The sequence below is a fragment of the Sturnus vulgaris genome, chromosome 4 (genome assembly GCF_052056855.1).
Source record: "Sturnus vulgaris isolate bStuVul1 chromosome 4, bStuVul1.hap1, whole genome shotgun sequence".
Classification (NCBI taxonomy): domain Eukaryota; kingdom Metazoa; phylum Chordata; class Aves; order Passeriformes; family Sturnidae; genus Sturnus; species Sturnus vulgaris.
In genome coordinates, this window is record NC_142246.1 from 27,064,232 (window position 1) to 27,080,774 (window position 16,543).

General features: G+C 42.2%; 1 protein-coding gene across 3 annotated transcripts; it reads left to right on the forward strand.

Annotated features, from left to right (window-relative positions):
• Positions 1-287: 287 nt before the first annotated feature.
• TMEM165 (transmembrane protein 165) lies at positions 288-10,662 on the forward strand. 3 transcript variants are annotated; one of them, XM_088163384.1, is made up of 6 exons: positions 288-439; positions 2,758-2,983; positions 5,335-5,510; positions 6,125-6,307; positions 8,388-8,493; positions 9,766-10,662. In XM_088163384.1, exons 1-6 carry the CDS (start codon positions 389-391, stop codon positions 9,840-9,842), a joined length of 819 nt encoding a protein of 272 aa, XP_088019510.1. In that variant the 5' UTR covers positions 288-388; the 3' UTR covers positions 9,843-10,662. The 3 variants fall into 3 exon arrangements, with proteins under 3 accessions (XP_088019510.1, XP_014728886.1, XP_088019511.1); XM_014873400.2 differs by lacking the exon at positions 288-439 and adding an exon at positions 973-1,179; XM_088163385.1 differs by lacking the exon at positions 288-439 and adding an exon at positions 1,838-1,888.
• Positions 10,663-16,543: the final 5,881 nt, after the last annotated feature.

Below are 16,543 nucleotides of genomic sequence, written 5' to 3' on the forward strand. Positions count from 1 at the left end.
ATGGTGTTCTTGTCCTGTTTCCTAAATTGCTCCTCAGGAAGCACATTCCTGTCCTTGCTCTGGGGAGAGCATCGTGGCACACGTCTATCTTGGGGTGCCCTGGAAAAGCATCCTCTGAAGTGCTGTATCAAGTTCTGGGCTCCTCAGGAGTACAGGAGGGACATGGAGCTCCTGGAGCAGGTCCAGCAAGGCCAACAGAGATGATTAAGGGATTGGAGCATCTCTCTTACACAAGGGAAGGTGGAGGAAGCTGGGCCTGTTCAGCCTCAAGAAGACACTGAGAGGGGAACTCATCAATATCTACAATATCTAAAGGGGGGTGGTGCCAAGAGGATGGATTCGGGCTCTCCTTGGTGGTGTCAGCCAACGGGACAATGGGCAGAAACTGATGCACAGGAAGTTCCACCTGAATATGAAGAAGAACTTCTTTACAGTGCAGGTGAGTGAGCACTGGAACAGATTGCCCTGAGCGGCTGTGGAGTCTCCCTCACCGGAGATAGTCAGGACCTGCCGGACACAGCCCCGTGCCGTGTGCTCTGGGATTGAGCAGGGCTTGCACGGGATGAGCGCCGCGCTCGCTCCCAGCCCGACCCGTTCTGTGATTCCGTGCTCGGGGCGCACGACGCTGCTAGGGTCACGCATACACCAAGCGCTGCTGTGCACTCGGTGCAACGAAACCGAGACGTGTCCGGGCCGTTCCTACGCGGATTTTTTTGCCGCCTTGCGCAGCCGCTCCCCGTCCATCCCGCTACGCCCTTTCCGTGCCCGTAAGCAACTCCGAACGGGGAAGGGACGCGCTCGGACGCGGCCGCTCCCCGGGAAGGCGGCACAGGCGCGGCGCCCCGGGCAGCGAGCGGCGGGGCGGGGCGGGGCGGGGCGGGGCGGGGCGGGGCGTGCGCGGCAGGAAGCGCGCGGGCGCGGGCGGCGGCGGGGCCGCGGCGCGGGCGGTGACGCGGCGCCCTGAACCGGGGCTCGCGCCGCCCCCCAGCTCCGCGCTCGGCCGCCATGGGGTCCCCGCCGCCGCTCCCGCCGCTCCCGCGGGCCGCCGCGCTGCTGCTGGCGGCCGCGCTGCTGCTGGCGGCCCCGGCGCGGCTCCGCGCCGCTCCCGAGGAAGAGCCCGGCAGGAAGAAGGAGCCGCCGCCACCGCCGGCGGCGCAGGGAGCGGAGCCGCGGGCTGAGGTGAGGCGGGGACGGGCCGCGCCGGCTGCCCGCGCCGTGCCCCTCCGGCAGCGCTCGGCCGGCGCCGCGCTGCGCCTTCCGGAGGCCATCGGGCTCCGAAATTGCCCGCTTATAGCAGAAAAAAGGAGGGCTGCATCCTCCGCTTTCTCTGCTAAAAGAGGGACGTCTATGTCCGACATGGGAAGGGGGTCAGTGCTCTCTTTCCGCCGCAGAAGCAGCTGAAAGCAGGCTTTGTTGCTTCCCCAAAGGTGGCAGTTTTTTTTTCTCGGATCAATTAATATAAATTCCTTTGCGTTAAAACTTATTAAACAGTGTTCTCGATGAGGGGATGCTAGTTCCACTGATCACACAGAGGGGTGGAAAAATTACAGACATGCGGCTTGGTGTAGCACATCGAGCATGCCAGGTGTCACATACCCAAACCAGAAATCATTAGAGTGCTGCGAAAGGTGAAGGAGCTCTGGGAAGTCACAGTGTGTCACAGAGGGTAGGAGCTAAATATCAACACCAGAAAACTTGGGAGCACTGCTGAAAGTGGAATGCTGGGAAGCCATCATGTCAAAACACGCTGCGAGCTGTCTCTGCTGGTGGATGTGCTGGAACAAGCTTTCTCAGCCAGCCCTGGTCAGGGATGTGAACATCGGTATAGAGATCTTGGGCCTTTCTTTTGATCATGGATGCCTTACTGTGTGTAGAAGTAAACACTTCGGTGAGTGAGTGGGAACTGCAATGTGCTGTTTTGGTTTCACCACTGGAGAGTCTTAAAGTTAGTTTCAACAAACACAGAGAAAGTGCAGAAGAAGCTGATGAAAACTGGCACAAAATTTGGCTTGGGCTCAAACGGAAAGAGGAGAAATATAGGCTAGATATTGGGAAGAAATTCTTCCATGTGAGAGGGATTAGGCACTGGTACTGGTTGCCCAGAGAAATTGTGGGTGTCCCATCCCTGAAGGTGTTCAAGGTTGGATGGAGTTCTGAGCAATCTGGTCTAGTGAAAAAGACACCGTTCCAGGGGTCTTGCTAAGGTCCTGTCCAACCCAGCCCATTCTATGAATCTATAAAATTTTAATGTGTCCGAGATGCAAAGATTTTGCAAGGGATGAAAATGATCCTGACCTTTTTTGAAGGGGCTTCTCTTTATTTCCTACGGTATCATAGTCACCCAGTTTTATTTTGAAGCACTTACTTATATCAGAAAACTTTTTAAGGTTAAGGTCATAAAATAGGTTGGGATTTTAAAGGTGGCAGTATTAGACCTGAGCTGACCATGTTTTGTTGTAATGGTGGTTCTCATGTTCTGGTAATAGTGTGCAAGGTGAAGTAATGTTTTAATAATCGGCAAGATGCTCTTGCTAAGTGCCTAACTAGCAATTTGAGGTGGGTGGCAGCCAGGCAGCCACGAACTAGTTAACAATCATTAATGAGCATGAGAGGTGTCTCTGCTTAAAATGTCACTCCTCACAGAATGGTATGACGGGAGAAATACAAGGCTTTGTATTTCTGTGTACTAAGCATTCAAGCCTAATTGATGAATGTTTATAATTTGTCTTTTTCTCTCCGCCCCCCCCCCCCTTACAGAAAGGCTCGTCACTGGTTGCTCCAGTCCACATTGTCAGTGAAGAGTCAGCTGACAAGACTAACCTGGGCTTTATTCATGCCTTTGTGGCTGCTATATCGGTCATCATCGTGTCGGAGCTGGGGGACAAGACCTTCTTCATCGCCGCCATCATGGCCATGCGCTACAACCGTCTGACTGTGCTGGCTGGTGCTATGCTTGCCCTGGGACTGATGACGTGTTTATCAGGTTAGCACTCTGCTTTTTTCTGTTTTCTTTTACCTCTTAAGAAGCTATGGATGTGTATTTATCAAAAAAACCTTAATTGGAATGCAGGTAGTATGTATATGTAGTCTTCTGTTTTGAGGAGAGTGTGAAGCTTTTCCTGTGGAGCATGGAATCTCAGATCAAGTATTTAGGCTCTTTCCTCTAATTAAGTATTTGTGTTCCCTAGGCTTCAAGTGGAGTTTAAGGAAAGGGAATGAAATGGAGAGCCTAAGTGCTTCCTTTGATTTTTGGACTAGTTTATGTTTTGGGGTTTTTTTTCTCCTATTAAATTAGTGTGCCTCAAGGGAATGTGAAAGTGGCTTCTTCCTCCTAAGGCAAAAGATTCTTTGTATGATGACACATTTTCCTCATCTTACTTGTATTCCTGCACACATAGTTGCTTGTGCTGGGAACTGTGTAAGTGGAAGATGGAGGGGAGGGAGCGGGAAGTAAGGTATCAGGTGGCACTTGAGGAACCTGGGCTGTGGGCACTTACATAGCTGTGATTGTAAAATGGAGCAGCCTTCAGGTATATCAGATGCAGCTCAGAGTTTGTCTGTGTGCTCATTTCTAACCATGCCCATTTCAGAAATACTTTAAATAGTGGTGATTGGTTCATACATGCTGGAGACAGCCAGCTCACTGGCACAGGCTGCTTGGCAAGTGTTTATGTGAATGGTTTTTGGGTGTGTAGCTGTTGCCGTGTACACTGCTGCGATTATTGCAGTTTAAGTTAGAGCAGTTTCCACTTGCATTGTGTGTAATTTCTCCTGCCCATTATGACTCTCTTTTTCTATACAAATTCTTTCTTCAAATCTTTTTTAATGCTTTCTCATAAAAGCTTCCTTTTCTGCTTTTATCCCCCAGTTTAGAGGTTTCCAGTTATTTCTTCCCTGTTCAGAAAGGAACTTGTTTTGTTGTTGGGGTCTTCTTCCTCCACACCCCTATCTCTTGCCCTTGTTTTATGCAAGCTGACTTTGGAATTTCCTGGGGGGTTTGCCCACCTTGATTTCATGAAGACTTGCTCACTTAAACTCATTAGTTCTAAGTAATGTACATGGGTGTCTTATTTGACAAAATGAGCTGTCTTGCAGTTCTGATTATTTCACTGTGCCTATGCTTATATATGCAAGAAATGCTAAGAAAAAGATAGCTTTTTTAATCTAGCTTTCTTGCACTGTTTTACTGCAATATTTTCAGTCTTTTTAAAGATCCTTGGTTTAACTCCTGGTTTATTTAGCTTTGAAAATAGTACTGCTATTTGTGTATGTATGTATGTGCAGTGTTTATGAGTAATAAGGCTGATTAATTCTGGTCTCATTCTTACTTCTGGTAGTGGCAGTACGGAATTATTTCTAGCTCATGTAGTAACTTCTGAGTGCATTTTTCAACTAAAGAGGTGTGTACAAAAAAGCACACGTGGTAATATGCTTCCTTTTAGCTAACTGATTGTGGAATAGAGTAGCAGAAACACTTGTGAGTGCATGGTCCAAGCAACCTTATATATAATGTGTGGACTTTTTATTTCTTCCCGTTTATATCGGCCTTTTTCTGTTCAAAAAAAGCGCTAAGTGGTCTTTGTAAAAACTGAGTACTTTGTCCTGGATACAGACTTCTTATTTAAGAACTAGTTTTGGCTTAGTTTGATCACCCTCAATACCTCTAAAAGATGTGCTGTGAAGGTTGCTTTTCAGTCTGTAAGTGAGATCTGTCTTTGAAATAAAGAAAGATTAAAGTTGGTCACATTGTGTGTATGTGGGGAATATGGGGGACAAGGGAATAGTAATGTGCATTTGGCAAAGGAAGACGGGTATGGATTCACCCAGCTGGATGATTTGTAGATATGCCTGGTAGATTTACCTCGTTGAAAACCTTATTCTTACTTTATCTGATAAATTAAATTATTGGAAAGAGATGCTATCTAACATGTAAATAGAATTAACTGGGGTACACTATGACTAATCTAACACGATTACAGATGGTAGTTACACGGTGTGCATGGAGAAAGGCAGGACTTGCATAGACCTTGATGTGAAAGATAATTTTGTTTGGACTGGCTCTCGAGAACAGCAGCACCTCAGCATTGGCTGGAGTGCATTGTCTGTGTCGTAGTGGACTTCAGTCTCTGGCATGACCAGTAATGGTTGGGATTTCTAGAGTGTTATCTTCCAAAAACTTAGAAAATTATACAAAACTAACAAAAGATGCAATAACTTATTTATCAGTGGATATTTGGATTGCAGACCTTGCTAGCAAGCGTTTCTTAGATGTGAGAAAAACAATTTTGATCCTCATGATTATTTTTTTAAATGACACATTTGTTTTCTTTTCAGTTTTGTTTGGCTATGCCACCACGGTCATTCCTCGTGTGTACACATACTATGTGTCAACAGCACTGTTTGCAATCTTTGGCATCCGAATGCTTCGGGAAGGCTTGAAAATGAGTCCAGATGAAGGTCAGGAAGAGCTGGAGGAAGTTCAAGCAGAAATTAAAAAAAAAGACGAGGAAGTAAGTAATAAAATTGCTGCTAGTTACAGCTGGTGGAAGAATTACAGCTGTGAAGCTGCAGAGCAGCACTGTCATGTTTGGGGTGATCAGTTGTGTCTGTGGCTGAGAAACTGTCAGAAACCACAGAAAATGTGTAGTAGATGGGATGGAAGTGGCCCCTGGAGGCTCTTTCAGCAGGCGATTCCAGTCCTGTGGCAAGCTTGGCCGCTTAGGAGAGAGGGGACCTTCTGCTTAGCGTGGGTGTTTTTGACGTGTTTTTAATGCATTACTTGCAGAGAGGACACCAACAGTTGATTCTTGGGTCTACTTTTATCTCTTTTTATGGTCAGACACTTCATTTGTAGACAGTACAAGATGGACAATAATCAGAGGTTAGAGCTGCTTACAGCTACATATATGTGTATATATTTCCACACACGTACATGTGTGCATATACTTAGCTATATTTTTGTAATGGTGACTGAATAAATATGTTGATAATGCAGCAGGCAGTGGCTAATAACGTTCTAGAAACGAAATGTCCAGCTTTATTGTTAAGTGTTTCATTTGAATTGTTTAGATGACATTTTAATATTATGGTTATTTTTTGTATTTTTTTCTCTTGACCTCCACAGCTTCAGAGAACTAAACTGTTAAATGGGCCAGGAGATGTGGAATCTGGGCCAGGCACCACTATACCTCAGAAGAAGTGGCTACACTTTATTTCACCAATCTTTGTTCAAGCTTTTACATTAACATTTTTAGCAGAATGGGGCGATCGTTCCCAATTAACAACCATAGTCTTGGCTGCCAGAGAGGTGAGTGTTGCAGAATCCCTGCTGGTCTTTTGCCTTCTTTGGGTTGCCCATAGAGAGGTAAGAGACAAAATACTCTTGCAGGAGGTGCCCTGATGTGCCTTATGTAGTTTGTGTCAAGACTTGACAGTAAATGCACTGAAGCTCTGTGTAGTATTAAAACTACTGTTACATGATTGGAACTGCCCTGGCATTTCTGGAAATAGCTGCTTTATGTCATGCAGTTGAAATCAGTTGGGTTTTCTTACAGTGTTGAGAGATGTTACAGAAGAGATGTTTCTTTGCTCTTTGTGGTAGTTCAGTTTTAACTGGGTATCTTTAAAAGATACTTCAATTCCATCAAGCTTTACATTGTTAGAGACCTCCTCAGATACCTGTTGTTAAAATACGAGTTAATATGGTACAGTGCATAGAAGGACAATAAATTCTAAACTGCTGGGCACTAAGTAATGCTGTAAATTAAATTATATGCATTGTGGTGATTAGAGTGTATATAACTGTATTGTACTTAAAGGAAAATGAAGTCTTGTAGTCAAGCTTTTAATAAACATAAGTAGTTTACCTGTGCTCTTTCATGCGTTGAGATAATTTACATTTTTTTCTGTAGGACTCCTGCTTCTTTCAGGTGCACTTTCAGATGTTCCTTAGGGATAAATCAGGGCTGTTTAATGAAGGAGGCTGTAACCTGCAGGAACCTCTTTTCTCTGTTACAGTGTAGGGAAGATGTTTAGAGCTAACAGCAGGAGAGGATGATCTCATTGTTCTTGGAAAAAAAGGTAGCACTACAGCCTCTGCTCAGTTTGCTAGGCAAGTTGCTTAAGTCCATCTTTTTATTGAGGATTGTTGACTTCTGGTTTGCATTTCCAAAGTGTCCCCTTAGGAAGTGTCTGTCAGACTCTTTAGTCTGGTTTGTGAAGTGCTGAGCACTGTAGTTAAAACCTGTGGGCTGTACCTGTAGAATATGAAATACTCATAAGAGTGCTACCAAACAAAAAATTAATTGAAGGTATCTTGATACTGGTTTCAAAAATCAGTGAATAATTGTGATGGAATGGGGGAGATGAGATCCACCTTCTGCCAGTGAGGGCTATATAGGTAATTGCTGGCCATAGGGATATCCAGATACTCTGGGTCCTTATCTTGGGGGCCTGTTTGTTCTGCTGGCCCAGCCCTGCTTCTTCCTGCATTTCTTGGTGCTTTCCAACCTGCCAGCTGCTTAGTGCTCGTCACGTTTTCTCACTGGCTTGTGGTTCTGGTTCTTTTGAGCCAGTAAGTGTTGTCTTCAAACCTTAGACAGTTTTGCTGTTTGCCTTTTGAGATTTCATGCATTCCTCAGGTGATGGCAGCAGCTTTTTTTTTTTTTCCTCTTGGAACTAAAAGTGTCACATAGAGATGAGCAGGGGACACATGCTGACCTTAACTGTGTAATTTCTAAGGAGATCTGAGAAACCTCTTTATGTCGTGCGTTGTTCACACACTGAGGAGCTGCTTGTTATTCAGTGATGTGAAAAGCTATTGTTGACAGTAAATTATAAAATAATTTATTATCCTCTGGACTTCAGATCTTTCATGCTTCTGTCATTGAATTATAGAGTGGGGCAGAGTGTAGCACACAAGTGGGTGAAGCAGGGCAAAGAACTTGCAATGCTGTAGCTGCTGAGAGCTTTCATTTGCAGTTCAAGGACTTATCTCTCTCTTTCTTTATAAATAGGTTGGTGTTCTTCCAGCTGATGTATATTGTGTTTCTCAACAGCTTCCACCTTCCCTCTAGAGGTTGCTTATTGGTTTAACTACACTGGAGCAATTTCTGGATCTATAATTAACAACTTAAAGATGCTGCTTGGCTGAAGCATGCTATATGCTCCTATCTTAGGCTGGGTTTAAGTCTGTCTCACCAGCTGATGTTCACTATTGCTAGTCTTTAAGACAGTGCTGAACAGCAGAGCAGAGGAATCACCAGAAAGTATCCTCCATGCTTGGCAGTCTGCAACCAGGGAATCAAAGCACTGCTCCAAGGTTGTTGTAGGACTAGTAAGTTTTCAACAGTGCTGATTTGTCCTTTTGCGGTTTTTTTTTCCCTTAGGACCCCTATGGTGTGGCAGTAGGAGGAACAGTAGGACATTGCCTATGCACTGGTTTAGCAGTTATTGGAGGGAGAATGATAGCACAAAAAATTTCTGTTAGGACTGGTAAGTGAAAACTCACTCCAACCAAAAAAACGTAATGCTGGTAATGTTTGTGGTGTAGAGAGCTGCATGCTTGGGAACAGTGCTCTTCAAAATTTTTGGAAAACCTATAAAAACTGGTACTTTGTTTTGGATTATTTGGGGATTTTTTTTTTGAGTCTGTCTTACATCCCACCTCGTTTTGCTTCACTATTAGCTACTCTTTTTAGGAGACCAGAGGAAGAAAATACACCATTTTAAATGGTTAGTATTTATTGTTTGACAGTGGATAATAAAAATTCGGTTGCAATTCTGAATCTAGTCAGGTGAGCAAGAGAACTACATCCTAATGATTTACACCAGCCATTTAAAAACCATAAAAGCTACTCTGTGTGGCATATTTTTTTTTTTTAATCATACCTGCTTACTGCAACAGGCAGGATCAGTGAGGTTACATTGGGTTGTTTGTTTTACCTTAACTTAGGTTGCAGCCTGCTTCCACTGTCAGTCCTATGATGTGAGATTTCTTCTTCCAAGAATAATCCTGTGAGGCAGCTGTGAAGCTGTTTCCTATATATGTTCATTCAGAATATTTGTTCTGTAGTTTCAGAGGTGGTAAAAAAACAACTTCACTTCTAAAAGTGAAGCATACACTCAGTTGTGTTTCTTTGCTGAGGAAGTTGGTGACAAAATGCTAATCTAACAATGGTTTCATATTCTGCAAGCACAATGTGGGTCTTCAGCCACGGGAGTAGCTTTAGATTAAACCAAAGATTCTTCTAGCACGTTAGTTTGTTAAAAGAGTTGGGGAACATGTACAGTGGTGCTTTCCCAGAATTCTGTCCCAGCCTCTAGCAGTCTGTGGCCATTGCAAGCAGTTCATGCTTTTGATACTTTTTCTTTCCATACAGTTACCTAAATGTGCAAAAAATGCTAATTATATGTTAGTCCCAATTGATGGCTTGCTCTGGCATGAGAATATTCTACTGTATTTTCTGCCATACAGCCAAATACTCAACAGCAGGTGTTAGCCTAGTTTTATACTGGCTCAAGTAATGAGTAAAGCAAAGCTTCTTTCTGTGGGCCAGAATATATTCTTGGAGATGCAGTTGGACAGTGAGTTGGCAATATGGGCATCCCAGTACTGAGCTAGAAGCATCATCCCCTGCTTGTAGCATGAATTTTTATGTAAGGCTATTTGGGAATCAGACATTTTAAAAAAACAATCTGTAATGTGTCATGGAAGATAATTACTTTTTGCATCTAATTTCTTCTTGTTTTGTGTTTTGTTTTCAGTGACAATCATAGGAGGCATTGTCTTCTTAGCATTTGCATTTTCTGCACTATTTATAAGTCCAGACTCTGGTTTTTAATACTTTTCATTGCTGTAAAAGAACAAGGATTGGAAGCATCAAGCAGTTATCCTTGTGCATTTTTGTATATAATGTACAGAATAACTAGTTAAGTGCTGAAGATGAGACACTGAACTTTTTATAGCGGATGATTCATGGGACTGATGCATTTATGGCCAGCTTCTGCATTGGAGATCTGCTTATTGTCTGGTTTGTTTGTGCTGTGGTGCCTGCTCCCATGGTGGGATTTGAGTGGTTTTCTCACTTGCTGGACCTGGCTCAGCTGAGTTCAAGGATCTACTCTCCAAAGTATTGAGAATTCCTCTTTGCTTCCTCTGATACACACAGCCACATTTCCTGTTTTTTCAAGAGCTGATTCTTCAGGCCTCTTGAAGCAGACTGTGTTAAGGAGAAAACTGCTGGCTCCCACCTCCAAAGATGGTGGTTCCATGGTGCACCTGAGGCTGGATAATTCAAGCAACAAGAAACCTGGGAGCAGTCCCTATGCCATCCAGTGGCTAAGCCAACCAACAGAGAATGTTATACTTAATTTAGAGGGAAAACTTCTTAATCAGGGATTTTTATCAGGAAACTGATGTGGGGTGATTAACAACCTGCTGTGTTCAATATGCAATCTGGCTGGAGCTAGTATTTTTTGACTTTCTTTTTTTATTTTTAATATTAAAGTATACAAAAAGTAATGAAGTGGTCCAACTTAACCATGTTCTATTCCCAGGACTGAGCAGTAATGGAATTCTTAGTTTTAGATGTATTCCTGATTTTTCTTTTTAGGAATAGAAATGTAATCTGGAAGAGTATTAATAAAACATAAGTGTCTCCATTTGTGTTATTTTCAGTTTGTTTTTGATGGCTGCCATAATTCCTGCCACAAAGGTTTGCCTAGTGATTATGTACTTTAGGTGAGGAAAGTTTACAAAATTTATTTTGGTTACTGATAAAATACTTGCTTATCTCTGCTCTCCAATGGTGATTTGGATTCTGAGCCCGTATAACCCATTACTTTGTAGCAGTTTTGGAAGACAGAAGACATGATTTCTAATATTATGAAGCTGAAGTACCATGGAGCATTACAGATATGACCCCATTCCAGTTGTAGAGCAGAAACAGAGCAGCCCCTAATCCTTCTCTTAGGTTTCTGTTTCCAGAAAACCCCTTAATGCCAGATTTCTCAAACTCTTTAAGACCATAGCAGTGCAATGCCAGGGATGCACAGTGGTATGAACACAGGCTCCAGGTCTGCGTGTTCATGTCTTGGCCCAAACGAACTCTATGGTTTGGTGGTTTGGGGTTTTTTGGGGGTTGTTTTAAGGGGTTTTGTTTGGGTTTTTTTTTTGTTTTCTTTTGAACCAAACTTTGTAGCCAAAACCTGTAGCCTCTTCTTTCCCACAGTCTGAGGGCCCACACTGTCCATGATGAGTTTTAGCTCCTGTAGGGAGTGCATTTATAGCAGAGGTCATGTTAAAACGGCAGGAACAGGGAAGAGCCTAAACTTTTACTGTTCATGGGACAATTGCTCGTGCTAATCAGAAGTGGTGCTGCTGGACGTTCATACAGATCCATCCCAGGCAGGGTAACTGTGGTGCCGCCTGATTTTTCTTTTTAGGAGTAGAAATGTAATTGGGAAAAGACACAGAAATTTTTTTCTCAAAATCCAAAAAGCCAACCCAGTTTGCCATGCTCTAATTGTAGAAGCTTCTAAAACTTTGTGTGTGCTGCTTAATGCTATTTTTTATATGAAAAGTTAGGATCATAGGATCAGCAGAAGAATGAAGCTCTGCAAGAGGCTGCCTGTAGAGGTGAGCGTTAAGATGCAGAGCAATTCTGCAACTTCCCCATCTATATTTTACATCTACAAACTTACACAGATGCCAAGTACTGCTTTTGCTCAGTCATAGCAATGCATGTGGCTGCTCTCAAAGACGAGGTAGACCGGTTAGTTTGAATAGTGCTGTTGAAGCAGCTTTTTTTTTTTAAAGCACAAACATTGACTTGTAAGTCTAGCATAAAATTAGACAGCTTGTGAAATTTTAGTAAAAGCTTTGAAAGGTGCTTTAGTAGTTGCTACTACTTAGTGATCGAATGTTGACTGCCTGTTGGAATTTTTCACAGTTGAAAGAATCAAGTTGGGATGTAAGGAAGGACTGTTGAAGGTGATGGAGGGATCCGGTGACATATTCTTAGCAGTTCTATGTGTGCTGTGCAGTTTCCAGCACAGACTTGGTCTTGTCCCTCCACAGTGTGTCAAAGAACTTCCACACTGGCCAGCTCTCACCTGTTGGCTGGTTCAGGGGCTGGGATTTTAGCAGTTTTTATCAGACTTCTTGTCATTTTAGCACATTGCCAGTAGAGAGGGGTGTGCTGCTGTTCTGTCTCAAAATACCTGGATACTTGAGAAATAAGCAATATAGAGTGTATGGACATTTATATATAAGGTAACCAGCTGAAACCTTGATTACCACAATCCTGTGCGCTTCCTTGTTCTTTTGTAGCTGGAGAATGTGAAATGCAATGAGAGCTCAAGTGTTGAAGGGAAGGCTATGCAAACCATTGTGTCTGCAAATGGGAGATGGGCAACTGTCCACCACAGGTTGCCATCCGTCCTGCAGCTCTCCCTGCTGGGGTGAGTGAGATGCAGCCGCTTTCAGCTGCTGCCAAAAGAACCTCGAAAGCAGCATCTAAAGCAGGAATTTACAGCTCTGACTGCACATTGCACAAAGCAGAGGTTTGCAAGTGCATGCTGCGAGCAATTCCTCACTTCCAGGCAATGAAAGTAAAATGGAGATGATGGTCAATTCTACTGGGATGGAAAATTCTCACATCAACTGAAATGCTTGTGATTGTTATTTTCAAAGGTGCCCATTTCCAATCCTTGGGTAAAGCCTGTCATTACTCTGTATATGGCAAAGTGCAATAAGCCAAGACTGAAGTAAACTCATCTTCCATCCTGCCAGGACCAAGTTTTTTAAAGGAAACCTGTTCAACTAAAGTACAGGACCAGGTCACGAGCAAGCCTGATCTTCCTACGATGGAGCAAGCAGGTGTGTGTGTGCTGGGCTGGTGCATGGGCTTGCTGTTTTGAGATCTGTGAGTCAGACACCAAGTCTGAAAACCTGGAAGTGAGAGAGGGGCTGTGTTCCCCGAGCACTGCAGGAGGCAGCCTGCTGGCATGCAGGCTGTCCCTCACCTCAGCTGCCCCTCCAGCTCAGGCTGGAATGCTGCCACCAGATTCACGTGAGTGGTTTTGTTTCTAGAAAGAGGTTGGTAGCTCAGTGTACTTCCATGTTTGCCCCAGATACTGTGTATTTAAAAAACAAAATCAGATCTTGAACCAGGAGGAGCAGACTGTTCCATCCTAATATAATCCGAGTTATCCTTTATTTCCAGAGCCATGGAAATAATGATGTAATGGCACTTGCTGTACTGACGTGGCATTTTTCCAGAGATGGCCTTATATGGCCCCTGAAGTCAGCACTCTTGGCATGTTCCAGCTACAGGCTTCTGCTAATGGAGATGCAGGGTGCATTTCCGTAGCATTTCCCACTGATGTGGGCATGGATGATAGCTGTGCTTTTCTTTGGCATTACTTCCATTTACTTCCAAGGGAGAATGCATTTGCCAAGGGTCTGATAGTGATAGAACTGTGTGCCACAAAGAATGCTCATAAGGCCCTTGCTATTTTATGTTGAAATCTGGAATTTATATCACTAATGTCAGAAGTGCAACTAACCTTTGGATTGCTAATCTTTACAATTACTTAACAGCTTCATTTTCATATAAACATGGGGTTTGTTTTCAAGCTTGCATGACAGCAAAATGCCATTTAACAGTATTGTTTCAGGTGTGGCAGCAGTTGTAATTACCATTCTTCTTCATGATAAGTTTATGGAAAAATATAATGCTATTTCCAAAGTTCAATTCTAAGAAAACTGACAGTCTTGCTTGCTACATGCTTTCAGTCTTATTGCTGATGGGTGGTGACAGTTCTTAATTACAGCTACAGTACTTCAACAGCTGATTTTGTTTCACTCCTGGGCCACAGGGGCTTCATGGTATACAGAAGTAATATACAACTTGCACAAGTATTAAATTCTCAAAGGCAAAAGATCAGTATCCTCCTCTGGGCATCTGGTGTGATAGTACAGGAAAAAAAAGTACTGTAGACTGTAAAAATGGCTAAGCATATTTATCATTTTCTCCAGGCATTCAGTTTCAATTACACAATTTTCTTCCCACCCTCCTTTCCCTGAACATTTAATTCATTTGGAATTATTAATGTTTATACTTTGATCAGTGAAAAGAGGGTTAGACTACCCTGACAGATTACATATTATCACACAGCTCTTCCAGGCAGGAGCTATGTGCTCTCAGCAAGTCTCTGCTTCCTAGCTCAGTGGCACAGACAATATTTCAGGCCACCTCTACTCCTTTAAAAATATTTTTCTTTGACATTTCATAAGCAGAAGAAATACCCGGGGAGGGGAGTGGCACCAATTTAAAGAGAGGGGTGTTTTGCCCATGACAGAAAGTGAGGGAAGGGCTCTGCCCATCCAAACCCTTTGGCAAGAACAGGGATGGTAGACATGAAGGTATGAAAACAGTGTCAAGTCATGCACACTCAATCAAGTGCTGTGTGAGTAAATTCCAAGGCAGTAATGTAAATACACAAATCAGAGGTCTCTAGCCTTTAGAGTGGGGCATCAGTTTATAAAGAGATACAGAGAGAAGACAAGGAAAAAATACAGTATGCATTTTTACTGAAATCTCACAAGTCATTTGTCTGGGTAGGGAAGAGAAGAGAAAAGTGACATCAAGCAACTTTTCACAAGTCAGTTCTGTGGGTGGGGGAGAGAGAGTGCCTTTGGTACAGTCGTGGGAAGGGTAAGAGCGCTTCACTGTGAAACTTGGATAAAACTGACATCAAGCAACTCAGAAAAAATCTTCTAGAACCTTAGAAGCTACAGAAAACAAAATTTTAAACGAGTTACATTTATTCAGTTAAAAAATTGACAGTTAGTAATGGTCACATGAACACCAGGGAACTGTATCTACATTTCCTGACGTCAATATGAACGGCACTAGGGGTTTTGTTTGTTTTCTTTTACGTATATAAATCTAATGCCAGTTAAAAAAATACAAAACAAAACTGAAACCCAAGACACTGTGAAATCAACACTGCTTAAAAACTCAAAATTCAATCTGATATATTTGAAAATAAATATTTTTACCTTTCTTGTTAGAAAAAGACAACTCACCAACTGCTTTCAAAGCAGTTACATCTTTAAGACCATTCCCAAGTGTTTCATAAATAATTACCCATTGATTGATTGTCTATTAATGCAGCATCTCTCAGACATAGCTGGGGTCTCTGTTATTAGGCCATAAAGTATTTTTTCAGACACAGTGTTTTGTTCCCCCCCCTTCCTTTTTATTTAGGTATACTTTCTTTTAATATAGCATATCATGCTGGCAAAATTCATGCAGATGGCATAGCATGAAGTATCGCAGAGTTTAAAATCACCTGTTTAAAACAGACAAAAAAAGAAAAAGACAAGGAATGTAGTGTTAAAAATCATGGTAGTGAAAAAGCAACTACCCAGTCTCATGGACGACCAAGACAATTTCAAATGTTCTCTCACAGTTGTCTCATCTACTATGATTTGTTTAAATATGTTTTAAAATCCAAATTAATTTTATTCTCTTCAATTTTTTCCACCAGGGATAAGTAAAAAAATAAAAGGTTAATTATTAAAACTAGTCTCTTTTCCCTTTTAATCAAAATAACCATTTTCCAGCCCTCTGACTGTACATCTAATTTTAATAGTTATTTCAAATAGAGAAGCTTATGAATCTGACACATCTGACATCTCCTGATGCCTTGACATTTAAAACACTCATAACAATACCTGGGTTAAATCTCTGAAAATATAAATGATTCTTGAATCGACTTTAACATTTGAAAAAGGCCACATCTTTAAACCCTCAGAACATTTTCACAGAATTTATAATCCTAAGGGACACTTAGAATTTTTGAGCAGGCAAATGAGCCTCCAGATGATTCTCTCTCATAGGCAACTGTGCAACTTAAAAAGCCTCCTTCCAAGGAAGCCATCATCACTAATCTCTTCCCCTGGCCATATATAAAACACAAAGGCCACCAGTTTTAGAAGCCTTTTTAATCCTGCACTTTAAACCTCAAAGGATCACCATAATAAAGAAACATTTTCCAGAAATGTCTCTCCTGACAGTTTTGTGTTATTCCTCCATGTGCCCCCTTTTTAACAGTTTCACTGACTAAAGAAATAAACTGTTTTTCAAATAGTCTTTTCAGTAAAGTGCTTGTTATTACTAAAAAAAAAAACAAAAAACCAAAAAAACAAAACGAGAAAGTGCTATTTAAGATAATTTCTTTTTCCTGTGAAAAAACTGCCTGATAAATCTTTATTCATTTTTACATAAAGCTGAAATGAAACCTATTTCTTGTAAGGATGCTGGGTTACTAATTTTGGTGTTTGGCAGTAGGCAAGAAGCCCACAGAAGGTGGTGACACACTGGAACCGTAGTGCAGAAGGTAAACCTTCTAGATGAAGTGGAAGGCATATGGAGAGCTCCTACTAGAATCCTTTCATATTTATATACAAATATAATATATATTAAATATAATATAAAAATAGCTATATTCTTTTTTCTCTCTGAAGTTATCC

Excerpts from the sequence above, each read along its gene's own strand:
- TMEM165 (XM_014873400.2), top strand. The coding sequence starts at position 1,006 with ATGGGGTCCCCGCCGCCGCTCCCGCCGCTCCCGCGGGCCGCCGCGCTG. Across the intron at positions 1,180-2,757 it reads GAGCGGAGCCGCGGGCTGAG|AAAGGCTCGTCACTGGTTGC; the intron begins GTGAGGCGGGGA and ends CCCCCCTTACAG. Across the intron at positions 8,494-9,765 it reads AAAAATTTCTGTTAGGACTG|TGACAATCATAGGAGGCATT; the intron begins GTAAGTGAAAAC and ends TTTTGTTTTCAG.